General features: G+C 42.3%; 1 protein-coding gene across 1 annotated transcript; it reads left to right on the top strand.

Annotated features, from left to right (window-relative positions):
• Window positions 1-218: 218 nt before the first annotated feature.
• LOC147429844 (scarecrow-like protein 33) lies at window positions 219-2,697 on the top strand. The gene is made up of 2 exons (XM_086496055.1): window positions 219-1,488; window positions 1,635-2,697. The coding sequence occupies exons 1-2, from the start codon at window positions 382-384 to the stop codon at window positions 2,391-2,393; spliced, it is 1,866 nt and encodes a 621-aa protein (XP_086352181.1). The 5' UTR covers window positions 219-381; the 3' UTR covers window positions 2,394-2,697.
• Window positions 2,698-12,957: the final 10,260 nt, after the last annotated feature.

Genomic DNA, 12,957 nt, shown 5'->3' with positions numbered 1-12,957 from the left:
CCTGCATTGTGGGCGACGACTGGGCATTATGGAGATAATTTATTTGTAGAATTGAATTGCTTTATGCAACAAGTGGTATATATTGGACTTCTTTTCTCAATCACTATCGACATTTTGCCTTTCACTGTGCATTTGGTTGGCAACAAATGGCCATTCCTCTAGACTCATTTGAATTTGACGATCTGAGGTGGGCACGACCATGGTGGCCTGGTCCACGAGAGAGAGAAGACGATTGTTTTAACGTCGTAGGAAACTATCGCAAGAGACCTTGAAGATCTATCCGCACGAGAGAGAGAGAGAGAGCGCGCGAGAGAGAGAGAGAGAGAGAGAGAGAGAGAGAGAGAGAGAGAGAGCACGAGAGAGAGAGAGAGAGGATGCACCATGACAAACACTCATGAAGCTCAGAATCTGCAGAATGATGGGTTCTCGTTCTCAGCACAGAGAGAACATGTTCTGCACTCCACACTTTCGAGTCATGATATTCCCCCTCAGGAATCAATTGCCTGCCTTCGGAATTTCTTCGACCAAGAGGATCAATTAGGTGCTTCCTTGTCAAGTTTCGGTGATTTGTTTGCCTTCCATACCAAGGCCTCTGAATTTGCTGCCATCTTGAAAGAAGACTCTCCCGCTTTAAACTTGAATTGGAGCTCCCCCAGCAACTCTAAACAACAGGGTTTGCTCGCACAACCTCGAGAAGATGTGAGCATCCTTGAAAGCTTGCCCAAATGCTCGACGGAGCTTGTGCAGGGCAATCGTGTCGTTCTTTTGAATAGCTTAAAGAGCTCTCGCAGCATGCCAAGCAAGGTCCTTGATGTGGGTCTCTTTAGATATCTGCTAAGTCCACCGTCGATATTACACAAAAGAGAAAGAGATGAGGTTTCTGATGTTGAGAAGCCTGTGAATGGCAATGATGAGGCGCAGAGAATAGGAAGTGCTTTGAAACCGCGGAAGAATTTGATCATCGGCAAGCCAAGATTTCATAAGTATGCGGACATGAGCATCAGCAAGCTAAGATATTATGACGAGTTTGGTGACATGAAGATTGGCAAGCCAGGACTTCCTATGTATATTGAACTTTATGACATGCTTTTGCAATGTGGATATGCAGTTGGTGTGAATGACACAAATGCAGCCAAGGCCGTAGCATGGAAAGTGATGCAGCAAACATCACCTTATGGGAGTGCAGCGGAGCGTCTTGCATATTACTTTGTGAAGGCTTTGTATGCGCGGTTTGCAGGGACAGGTTGGTCATTGTACAGGGGACATTTGGATCAGCACCGCCCCTCGTTCACACAGATCTTGGAGGCCAAAATGAAGTACATATCAAGCTGCCCATTTACCCAAGCATCTCATCTATTTTCGAACGAGACAATACTGAGGGTTGCAAAGGGAGCATCAACATTGGTCATCATTGAGCATCAAATGTCTGGCATTCAGTATCCATCACTCTTCAAAAAGCTGGCTGCACTGCCAGGAGGGCCGCCGAAGGTATGGAGAGTCCTTTGTACACACATTTGTTTACGCATCGCACTACATGTTTTTTCCGTGTCAAAGCTGTGATTCTTCTGCGATGTATAATCCTTTCTACTATGTAAAGGGGCATGTATGCTAAACATGCCCTTCTTTGTCTGTAGGTTTCTCTAATTGGACATATGGTCCCACATTACTCAATGCTACCGGGCCAAACTGACGATATTTTTGCGGCACTGGAGGAAACTGGTCAAAGATTAGCAAAGTGTGCAGCATCATTCAAGATTCCCTTCCATTTTACTCCATGGGTTGGGACGCGGGGGAGCATACGCCTGCAGGAGTTTGTGACCCCAAAGAGGCTTCCAGGGGAGGTATTTGTGGCTATATCTACTTGCTTTCTGCGGTTTGTCATGGATGACATTTTGGATCCACGGCCTATGAGGCTAAAGAGCTTCAAGAAGATATGCGATGCCCGCCCAGACGTGTTCATACAGGGTGTTGTGTCCGGTGCTTATAGTACTCCCTTCTACTCAGCTCGCTTCAAGGAAGCTCTTTCTCACTTTGCCTGCATTTTCGACGTGCTTGACACTTTCATTGGAAGGGGCAGTCAAGATAGGCTGGTATTTGAGAGTGAAGTTCTAGGCAAGGCCATTGTGAATGTTGTGGCATGCGAAGGGCTGCTAGTGTCTGGGCGTGTGGAGAATTACAAGCAGTGGCAGGCCATTTCAGAAGAAACTGGCATGCAGCAGGTAGCTTTGAATGCGAACACTGTACATCAAGTGGAAGGGTTGCTTAAAAGCTGGCATAAGGACTACTTGATCACAGAAGACAGGCAGTATCTCTTACTTGGGTGGAGAGGGCGCACTTTGTATGCGTTGTCTACATGGAAAGCAGCAGCCTCATCATGGGAAATGCCAAGCTAGCTAATTTTATCTAGGTGCAACCCCTCAAACCTTCAACCTAATTCATAAGGCAGGGTTAGATAAGAGGGACTTGATGTGTCATATTAATTTGTGCACACATATTGCTTGTCATCTTTAGGATGGATATTATGTACATGAAGCAGTATGGTAGTTTAGGGTAATTTTTGAAAGGTAGCTCAAATTTTAACTGATCAAAATACTGAAAATTATGTCAAATGCCCGCCAAAAAAAAGCAACTGTAACGCGTAGGAGCACACAAGCAATTCTTGTCATTCAAAGTTTGTTGCGATTGTCGTTGCATCCCTTCACTTTTGCATGGTTTGGTTAGGTCACGTTTGCCGGTATGACGAGTTCTCTTCCTTGCATGTCCAAAGCATAAACTTCCATACCTTGTACACAGAAGGGAAGTTGGAGCACTCTTTAATACTGGGATAAAGATGCTGTAGTTTGAGAGCCAACACGTGAGTGCATTAGAATGTGTTCTCTTAGTATGCACCCCTCACAACTAAATAGGCCATGGTATGTCCCTGATGACCAAGGGAGGGGCATTGATTTGAAAAATGGAGAGGTTGTTTCAACTTCCCCACTGGTTCAATACTTCTATTAAGTTAGTTTGATTCCAGCTTTAAAGCTACTAATTTCGCCTTAGAGGCAACATCTTCAAAGAGGGCTAGGGCAAGCTCTTTCACAAGGTTGGTGGCTTTAAGGCCCTAGAGGTGATGTAGGAAGAGGAAGGTGGGTGCAAGGGGCTTCGCTCCTCATGGCATAGACGATTGATTCTCTCCCCCTCGGCGCAATTTTGTACACAGGAACGGTCGTAAAGAACATGTATGCTAGAGTGTGTCATACTGCACTTCCTAGACACAAACTTTTGCTTACCAAGATTATGCTTGGTAGAAGTGTCTAGCAAACCATGAGCTGACTATTTGTTACAAAATAACTAACCATGTGGTCTGCAAGAAAAATAATGCTGCATGGAACCAATATTGACCTCTTCTGATCTGAGAAAAAAAAAAAGCCCTCACATACGTGCCATATATGGAATGAGGAATGTGCTGAGCCATAGTTCCAGAACAGGAATCCGGAGCGGGGCATGACAACGGGCGTGCAATGCATTCCCTATTAAAGAATACTCACGCCAAACACACAGAATGGGGATTCGGAACGGGAACGGGAACGAGGAACGGAGACCTGAAAATGGCCATTCCCTGTTACTATGATGTGCTTACACCATCAAACATGTCGGCTACATAATTGATGAGACGGACCCTACCTAATCATGCTGATTAGGTAGGCCGAAAAGCTAATAAGATGTATGCTTTGCAAACTGTCAAAAATGGTGTGAATGGAAACTACTATTCTTACTTTCCTCAATGTACATCCATAAATTTCTCACCTTTGTCATACAAGAAGCTATTTTTAAATGTTTTGCAATGCTTTGTCAAGTACCCATGTGCTCATTTTCCTTGCAAAGGTGTTAAGGGTATCAATTCTAGTTTGTCACTTGAAGTCTAGAGTACAAGAAGGGGGGAAATTAGTTCTTGGTATCTTGAAAGTAAAAATTAGTTCGTAAATAAATGGATGGAGTTTGTTATATACAACAAGAATTGAAAGGTAATTTAGTCTTAATTTACTGTCTCTAGGTTTGTTCATCACTTAGAAATGTCATTGCCCTCAATGTTTTTTTTTCCCCGACACATCAGAGGGCCCACAGGAGAGGTGCTTATCCCTTCCAAATATTAGCCATGTTACATGGTTGGACAAGGATCACGTACCATTGGGCAAGAGCCACGTGCAGGCATCACCATGGCCACCTAATTGATGCACCACATGCAAGAAACGATGGAGAGAACTCGTAGCAACCAGCTGGGAACCTCCTCTTTGGGTGACCCACCCTAGGAGGAGGATGCACTCGAGTGTCCAAGGGCAAGAGCCCTAGCAACGTGAACACCGAGTGAGCACAAGGTGTCCCTCTAGAGTGTGACTCAACAGGGGATTTGAACCCACAACCTGTACGTTGAGAGGCCAAAGCCTTACCGTTAGACCAACTCTTTGGGGACATTGCCCTCAATGTTTGGAAAGTCATGGACGTAAAACTCTAGCTAGCTGCCAGACAATTGAAAAGCTACTTGTCACAACTGTATGAGGTTTTTGGCTTGCTAAGACCCAATAAAAGAGTTAGTGATAAAACCTAAAAGGTACGCAGTGTTGAGCAAGTGATCTTGAAACAAGGTGAAAGTCTACTATGATCTACATAAGGTTATTTTGAGACGAATTTAATAGTAAGAGGCGAGAGGGAAAACAAGAAAATGACACTAATATTTTAAAACATTTGTTATCACAATAAAATATTATGTACTTTTGAAAACAAGTGTAACAATGAACTATTTAGATTACCATATATTCTAAAAGCATAAAAAATAATGATTGAAAACCAATGGTGGGTATTGACTTTTGTGAACCTCCCTCTTTCAAAGGGGTCATTTAAATAGCAAAAAAAAAGTTTGTTGCCACCCAAAAGGCAGCCCTTTACTAAGGTCTTATGCATTCCAAAAAAATTTAACGGCTAAAGGTGATCATCTTCTGATGTTGGACACATGCCCCTCAAGTGGGCTTGAAAAAACACGAAGGCTAAAGGTACTCCTCTTATTTTTGGCAATGCTCAAGCTTAAATTAGGGCACTACCTCCCTAGGCTCATTTGACATTTTGGCCTTCTAGAGCTCATTTCATTTTTTGCCCTCCTAGAACATGCCTAAGAGAACAAGGGAGAACATTGATATGATTAATTAATTATTAAATTTTCTTTTAATTTACACATCAACACAAGGGAAGACGGTGGTAGGGAGAACTTTATACATATCTATGTATTTACAACTGGAGTTGCACATCACTTGCACATCACATCTACAAGTGGCCATACCGTGGGAACGACTTTCTTGATGCGGAATGTTGGTACTAGGTAACATTGGTCGAGCGCAGCCCATGAGTGTTGAGGCTTGAATCCTCAACCTTGGGGTTACATCACGAAGGCTCAACCAACTGATGAGCAAATCATTATTGTTAGTTTTTTAACATGTCAATGTCAAGGCTCTCATTGCATGCTGAGTGCTCCATTTTGGAGTCTAACCATCAAGTGTGTACGGCAAAGTTGGGAGGGCTCCGAAAAAATGAAATTTCAACAATTACAAAACATTATATGTAAAGTAGAGGTGGGGTTGTAATGTTTATCGAGTACGTTATCAAGGTCCCATTGCATTCCCTCTGAGGTCGAGTACTTGCCCATATGTCCTACCAATACGATTTAGGGGATGGCCTTGTAAATAAGAGGATCGATCTCACAATGCAAAACAAGGCTACTACTTCCATGCCAGTCAAGTGCGGTGGGATAGTCCTTATGACTAAAGAACACAGGGTGTTGAGGAAAGGCAAAGTGGTGGGATCAAGGGTAGAGAACCGCGGCACAAAGGAAGAGGAGATTTATGTGCTCCACATCATCACAAAAAGTAAACTCACACATGATTAGGAAACTCGCACACACTTGCTGATGTGGCACGGGATTTTGAGGTGGGCAAGGCTGACCGAGCCGAATCTTGGCTGAGGTGGAGGGGCGATTGCTTTTGCGTGGCAACCATGCATTTGTTAAACGGCTGGAGTTTGCAAAAAATGCGTGCACCTACGGGACGATCCTGTACAAGAACACTGTCTTGTGCTTGGAGTGCAATACCACCTTGCTTGTTGATACATTTAGGCAGATCACCCATTTTCAGAGATCAATTTGCCAGTAAAATATGGGGTTGGATGTAGAGTATGCCTATCTCAGAAATTAGAATAGTAGAAAGATAGCTAGCCAATGTTGATGGGAGGGGTGCCATGGAGTCTGAGAGAGGACAGTCTAAGAACTTAACAATTCCCTTTGACGAGGCTACACACAATGAATTTTGGCGGGCATGTCAACCAGGTTTTTGCACTTTTGAACTAGTCTTTCCTTTTGACCCGTTTGTCTACAAATGCCTCTCCCATGTGTGCATGTGTTGCAACGAGCCTCTAAAGCAAGTTCCTCCATTATTTTTCCAATCACTTTGTGTTGTGTTTTTGTAGGTGTATCAATCCAACAATGCAACCAATCTTCAGTTGAATAACTTGGTTTTGCCAAGATTACTGAGGGTGAATCGAGCGTTGATGATCTAAATCAATATGGCTTTTTGGAAGACCATATTCTTGGGGCTGAGATGGATGCTTGTATGGATCCATCGCTTAATGTTGATGAGGACTTGATTCCTTAGATGCATTACAATACTTATCAGAGGCATTCTTCTCATTTGATGAGAAGTTGTATGGGTCTTAATGGTGAAGGATTTGGCTACGATCGTCACAATGTCGCTTTCAATTCTGAAAGCACATGACATGAGAGATTTGATGAGCCTAAAAAGGTGGAATAAAATGAGAGATTCTCTCTCCCTCTATCCAACTACAAGCCCATAACAGCTCTGCTTGCGATTGCAATCATAAACCTTGAAAACTTCACACATAGAATATTGGGTGCATCCCATTGTCCCTCAAGGTATTAAAAACGCTTGGAAGGGAGTGCCGCCATTTGTGCAGTTGAGATAGAATGGTGCATTGGCATGAGAAAACACGGGTTATCATTTGACTACCTCAGAGATTTGGTGGCTATATGTTGGAAAAGAAACCTTTTTCCAACGATGTCTCTTCTTGGCCTCCTTGTAGCCGGTGGGCGGTCTACTATTACTTCAAGCACATCAAATGAGACAACCTTGTCTCAAGTGGAACAACAGATGAACATCATTATAAAGTATCAGACAAGGCTTGTCTTGCTCAAATAAACAAAGAAGCTGGATTAACCAAGAGGGTTAGCATCCATGTGTCATTGATGGGGCAACATTCAATAAAAAGATGCAAAGAAGCGACGAGAACGAAAATTCAAAAGGCACAGGTGTGGATTCAAGGTGGTGTTCCAACGCTTGAAGACCTTGATAACGTGGTTATCAAAGTCAAAGATACTGATGAGGGACATTGTAATGGAATTGGCCTATTTAACTTGAGAGTAGCGGAAATTAATGAGAGTACTTTTGAGAAATTACTTTGTGAGCATAGCGGGTGAACATAATTGAAGATAGCAACATAATCATAGCAATTAGTTAACTTGGCATGAACAATACTTTTGCCAGAGAGAGAATTTAGAGAACATGACAATAGTTGAGGATCGGATTTATGCAGACCCGGTCCCCCCTCCCGGACCCCCTCCAAGAGGCATTTGTATTATGATTTCTCCCATTAAGAGAGACTTGTTACAATCCAATCTTTGTGTTCCTTGTGACCTAGGTGATGCAATGAAGATGGAAAGCTTCATGCATCACAAACATACCATAAACTTTGAAGAAAGCTTTAACTATCCCAAGCCTCAGTCCCCAGACCTCAAACATCTTCGAAGGTGGAGAGAGCTAGCAGGGAGTGAGGGTAGGGAAGAGGAAGAAGAAACATTTCATAGGAGAAAGAATTAGTTCCTCACTTATTATAACACTTCTTGTTAGAATACATAGTAGCATATTAATGAAGATGGAGAAGATGGAAAGCTTAAGCATTGAAGCATGGCTCTTGGTTGGATTTGCACTCCATAGACAAGAGTGTTGGTGTAGGCTCTCAACCTCTACTTGCTTGGAGAAGGAGAGGGAGCTCTTGCATTACATTGCATAATGAGAGTGTGTGTGAATGTGTGTGGGAGAGTATACCCCCTAAGAAACCCCCTAGCTTGCTTTGGTCGACCCCCCCTTGTAGTTCATGCTTGAAGCTCATTGGACCCCTCTAGGCCTAGCCAATCACAAGCAGGAGGCATTACAAGCAGCAAGGGTAGCTTTGGGACAAGTGTCCCCCTTTTCCCTTTGAGAGAGAGGACTTGATAAATGCAAAGACAATTAATTAACTCTCTTAAATTATCATTGGACCCCTTGGGTGGCCAACCAATAGGCTTCAGGCACACCATGAGGGCACCATGAGGAGGAACTTGACAAGTGTCCTCTTTGCTTTCTTTGTACTAGACATGCCTTGTGTGAGTGTGTGTATGTTCTCTCTCATCCTCCCTCATGTAGGGCTTGCCCCCTCCTTGTAGGAATTAGATATTATTTAATTGTTGACACCTCAAGCCCCTCAAGCCGAGGCCCAATTCCCACCACAAGCTTGTCCCTTAAGCACTTCAAGCTTGGGTTGGGTTCTCACCTCAAGTACAGCCCTAGCATCTCAACCATGACAAGCACCTCAAGCATCAAGCACCTCAATCATCAAGCATGACAAGCATGACAAGCACCTTAATCTTGGTCTGGGTTCTGACTTCAAGCACAACCCTAGCTTACCTAAGGTCAAAGGACTTTTACACTCATTATTGGAGGTCTTCAATGAAGCTAACCCTAAGGTCTTATGCTCCATTGGTTAGCCTTTCTCTTTGATAGACCATCTCTCAGTTGGGCCCCTTTACCATTGGCTCGATGTTGAGATAGATCTATAAGCACATGTCTATATCTTAACCCTTGTTCCCGTTTATTTCCCACATTAAGTAATCAGTTTAATATGAGAAAATCATTTGGGTTGGTTAGAAATTAGATTTTATGACATTACCTCTCTCTTGAAATCATAGTCATCACTGACTATGAGGTAGAAGAGATAAAGCCTTGGTCATTAGTCAATTTTACTTAGCGGATAGAGGATTCCTTTTTTACCGCACGACATCCTTCCGAGATGGATGACTAATCCATTTGGTGATTGGGAGACATAGCTGCCATAAGCATGTCTGCTCTTTAGTCCATTTCATTCTTTCAAACTAGAGTGACAAATTCTACTTGGTGTTTGAGAGACGTCGTCATCACAAACATGATTCTAAGCATGCATACTATTTAAATTTGTGCACAATTAAAAAGAGAACTAGTCTTATAAGTAAAAAACATGGGTCATTTAAAAGAAATTTGTACATTTGCTTACTCTAATGTAGCATTGTAAGCATTGACAAGGTTCATACTATCCTTAAGCTGTATTCCTTACATCCATCTAGCATCTTCAAAAGGATAATTTTTGAACTTAATAAGATACCGTCGGCGGATAATCTTACCATGTCGAAGTACCTTGTCTTCATGCTGGAGGATAGCTTCGGCTTGTAGCACCTCTTCTTGGTCTTCAACTTTGGGAGGGTCTTCAATAATTGGTTCACTTGGTGGCTCTCCTTTGTAGGGCTTGAGTAGGCTCACATGAAAAGAATTGTGTATGAGGCAATGGTTGGGCAATTTGAGTTGGTAGGCCATCTCATTGATAGGCTTCAAGATTTGGAAAGGACCATATGCATAGTATCTTTTTGCTAGCTTAGCATAATACTCTTGATGGCCCATAGGATTTTTGCTCGTCGTTTGCATTAATCGAGCCTTAGGAAACTTGAGTAAGACCCAATGATTTTCTTTGAACATTAAGGCCCTTTTGTGCTTGTCAACAATAGCTTTTTGCCTTTCTTGAGATATGGAAATAGCCTCCTTAATCTTTTGAAAAGATTCTTGCGGGTCTCGGCTATATTCATCGGCGGCGAAGATCTTCCCATATACTTAGAGTAGCAAGGGAATTTTAGGTCTTCCCTCAATGATCTCAAAAGGTCTTTTCTCGTAGATGTATGTACAGTGTTATTGTAGGCATACTCTACAAGAGGTAAGTATTTTTTCCATTGTGAGCGTTGATCTACTTTGGTAACATAAGCCTTGAGTAGATCGAGTATCGTAAGATTGGCTATGTCACTTTGGCCATCTGTTTGTGGGTGATAGGCTGACGAGAAATTCAATCTTGTTCCTAGATTTGCAAAGAGACCTTTCTAGAAATTACTGGTCATTATAGGATCTCTATCTGACATGATGGCTGTTGGTAATCCATGGTGTTTAAAATCTGTGATAGAGAGTTGCCATTTGGTGTGCCTTAATAGTCTTTTTGACAGAAATAAAGTGTGCTTGCTTGCTAAACCTGTTGACTATTGTCCATATTCCCATATTCCCATGGATAGACTTTGGGCAATCCAAAAATGAGATCCATGGATATGAGTCTCCCATGGTGAATTTGGGATAGGCAATGGCTGGAGTAATCCAGGATGCTTCCCTCTATCATACTTGGTCTTTTGGCATACTACACATTTTGAAACATACTCTTGTATGTCCACTTTCATGGTAGGCCAATAAAAATACGTCTCTACTCTTGGAGAGTAGGTTGAATGCCTCTATGCCCCGCATAGAGAGGAGCATGGGATTCATACATAACTTTCTTACGAAGGGAATAGGTAACACATAGTCTATTTCCGTGGAGAAGATAACCATCCTGCAAGGTGAATGGTTCCTCTTTCTTCCCCAAAGTAAGGGCTGACATTATGTCTCTAAAATCAGGGTCAATAGCATACTCATCTATCATAGAGGATAGATCATTGTGAGTAGCTATAGACACCGCATTAACCTTTGGTCGTCGTGAAAGTGCATTGGCTACTTGATTCTGCTTACCAGCAATGTGAGAAATATGGAAATTAAATTGCGAAAGAAAATTTTCCCACCTCATTTGTTTGTCGGAAAGCTTGGTTTGCGTCATGAAATACTTGAGACTTTGGTGGTCGGTTCGTAGGATAAATGGAGTCCCCAATAGGTAGTGCTTCCATGTGTCTAGTGCATGTAGAACAACTAAAAGCTCTTTCTCATAAATGCCCAAGACTCGTTCATCCGTATTTAGCCTTCGGCTCTCATATGCGATGGCATGCCCTTCTTGAAGCAAAACTGCTCCAAGGCAATCACCACAAGCATCACATTGGACCTCAAATAGTTTTGAGAGATCCGGAAGCATGAGGATTGGTTGGGAGGTAAGCTTCTCCTTGAGATATCAAAAGCATTTTGATCCTTAGCAGTCCATACATACTTAACGTTCTTCTTAGTTAAGTCAGGTAGTGGTCTTGCTATTTGAGAGAATTTTGCTATGAAGCGTCTATAGTATGCGCACATACCAATAAATCTTCTTAGCTCATGTAGATTCCTTGGATTAGGCCATGATTTTATTACCTCTAACTTTGATGGATCCATACAGATACCATCTTGAGAGATAATATGACTTAGGTATTGAATCTCTTGAAGGAAAAATTTGCTTTTCTTTAGGTTGAGAAAAAGTTTGTTCCCTCAATGCTTGAAAAATCACTTGGAGATGTTGCTTATGTTCCTCCAAAGACTTGGAGTAGATGATGATATCATCAAAGAACACTCTAGTGAATTTGCGATAAGGTCTAAAAATTTTCTCCATTAGATGATTGAATGTAGCTGGTGCATTAGTCAAGCCCAAAGGCATGACTAAAGACCAAACGTTGTCCGAAACGTGGTCTTTAGATATCTTCATCCAATATCCTTATTTGATGATAGCCACTTTTAAGGTCAATCCTACTGAAGTAGGTAGAGCCTTGTAGCTTATCAAATAGATCTTCTCCTTGAGGCACTGGAAATCTGTTTTTGATAGTGATATGGTTTAGTGCTCGATAGTCCACACATATACGATATGTATGATCTTTCTTTTGCACTAAAAGGACTGGAGAACAAAAGGGAGAGGAACTAGGTCTCACCATCCCTTTGTCTACCAATTCCTATACTTGCCTCATGATCTCCTCTTGTTGAGGTTGTGAGACTCGATAAGGAGGCCTGTTGAGCTTCCTGGAAGAAGCTCAGTGCGATGGTCATCATCTCCTTGTTTTGGAGGTAAGTCCATAGGGATATCATCGATGAACACATCTTGGAATCCTTTTAGAAAATTAGACAAGTCTAACTCTTCTTGATTCCTACCATTTACATTTGATGAAACATCAGGATCTTTTAGAGACTCTTTGACAAAAATCATGTACGTTGAAACTGAGCTCCTCATTGACTTATGAAAAGGAGTAGGATTTACAGGTGGAATAGTGCGACCACACTCACTAGCATCTATATGCATGTTCTTTCCCCTGTAGGCGAAATAGATTCTCCTTTCAGGGAACTTCATATTGGAAGCCATGTGATCAAACCATGGCGCCCCTATGATAGCATCCTCATGTTGGAGAGGAGAGATGAAAAAGTCTTCTTTGTAGACATAGCTTTGGAAATGAAGCCTCAACTTCCCAATCAAGGGAGTAATGGAGGCTTGTTGTCCCTTGAAAGCTATGTCAACCGCGCCGTTACCATATCTCCCATCTCAAAATCTTGAATGCCCAACTTGGGGGCCAACTCCGTTGATATGAAGTTGTGAGTAGAGACACGGTCAAACAAGATGAAGGCATCATGCTCTCTTACCTTTCCCCAAGCATAGGAAAGTGATGATCCTTTGCAATGAGCATCCTCTTTTGGAGCTTCGATGGTGGAAGCCCTAGGAGTCTCATTGCCAGCATTCTTCTGGGGGCATGAACGATAGCCACATCTTTGCTCCCCACAGTTGAAACACTTATGGTCCTTGCAAAAAGCTTCAAGCTTTTCAGGAGAGAGTTTGTTTTTGCATTTGTAAACTCCCTTCTTCTTGGACTGATTGTTGTTTTTG

Source organism: Adiantum capillus-veneris, chromosome 22, assembly GCF_014529385.1.
Source record: "Adiantum capillus-veneris isolate H3 chromosome 22, ASM1452938v2, whole genome shotgun sequence".
In the NCBI taxonomy this organism is placed as follows: domain Eukaryota; kingdom Viridiplantae; phylum Streptophyta; class Polypodiopsida; order Polypodiales; family Pteridaceae; genus Adiantum; species Adiantum capillus-veneris.
The sequence above is the reverse complement of the archived record's forward strand: the minus strand, read 5'-3'. Positions and strand labels throughout refer to the sequence as shown.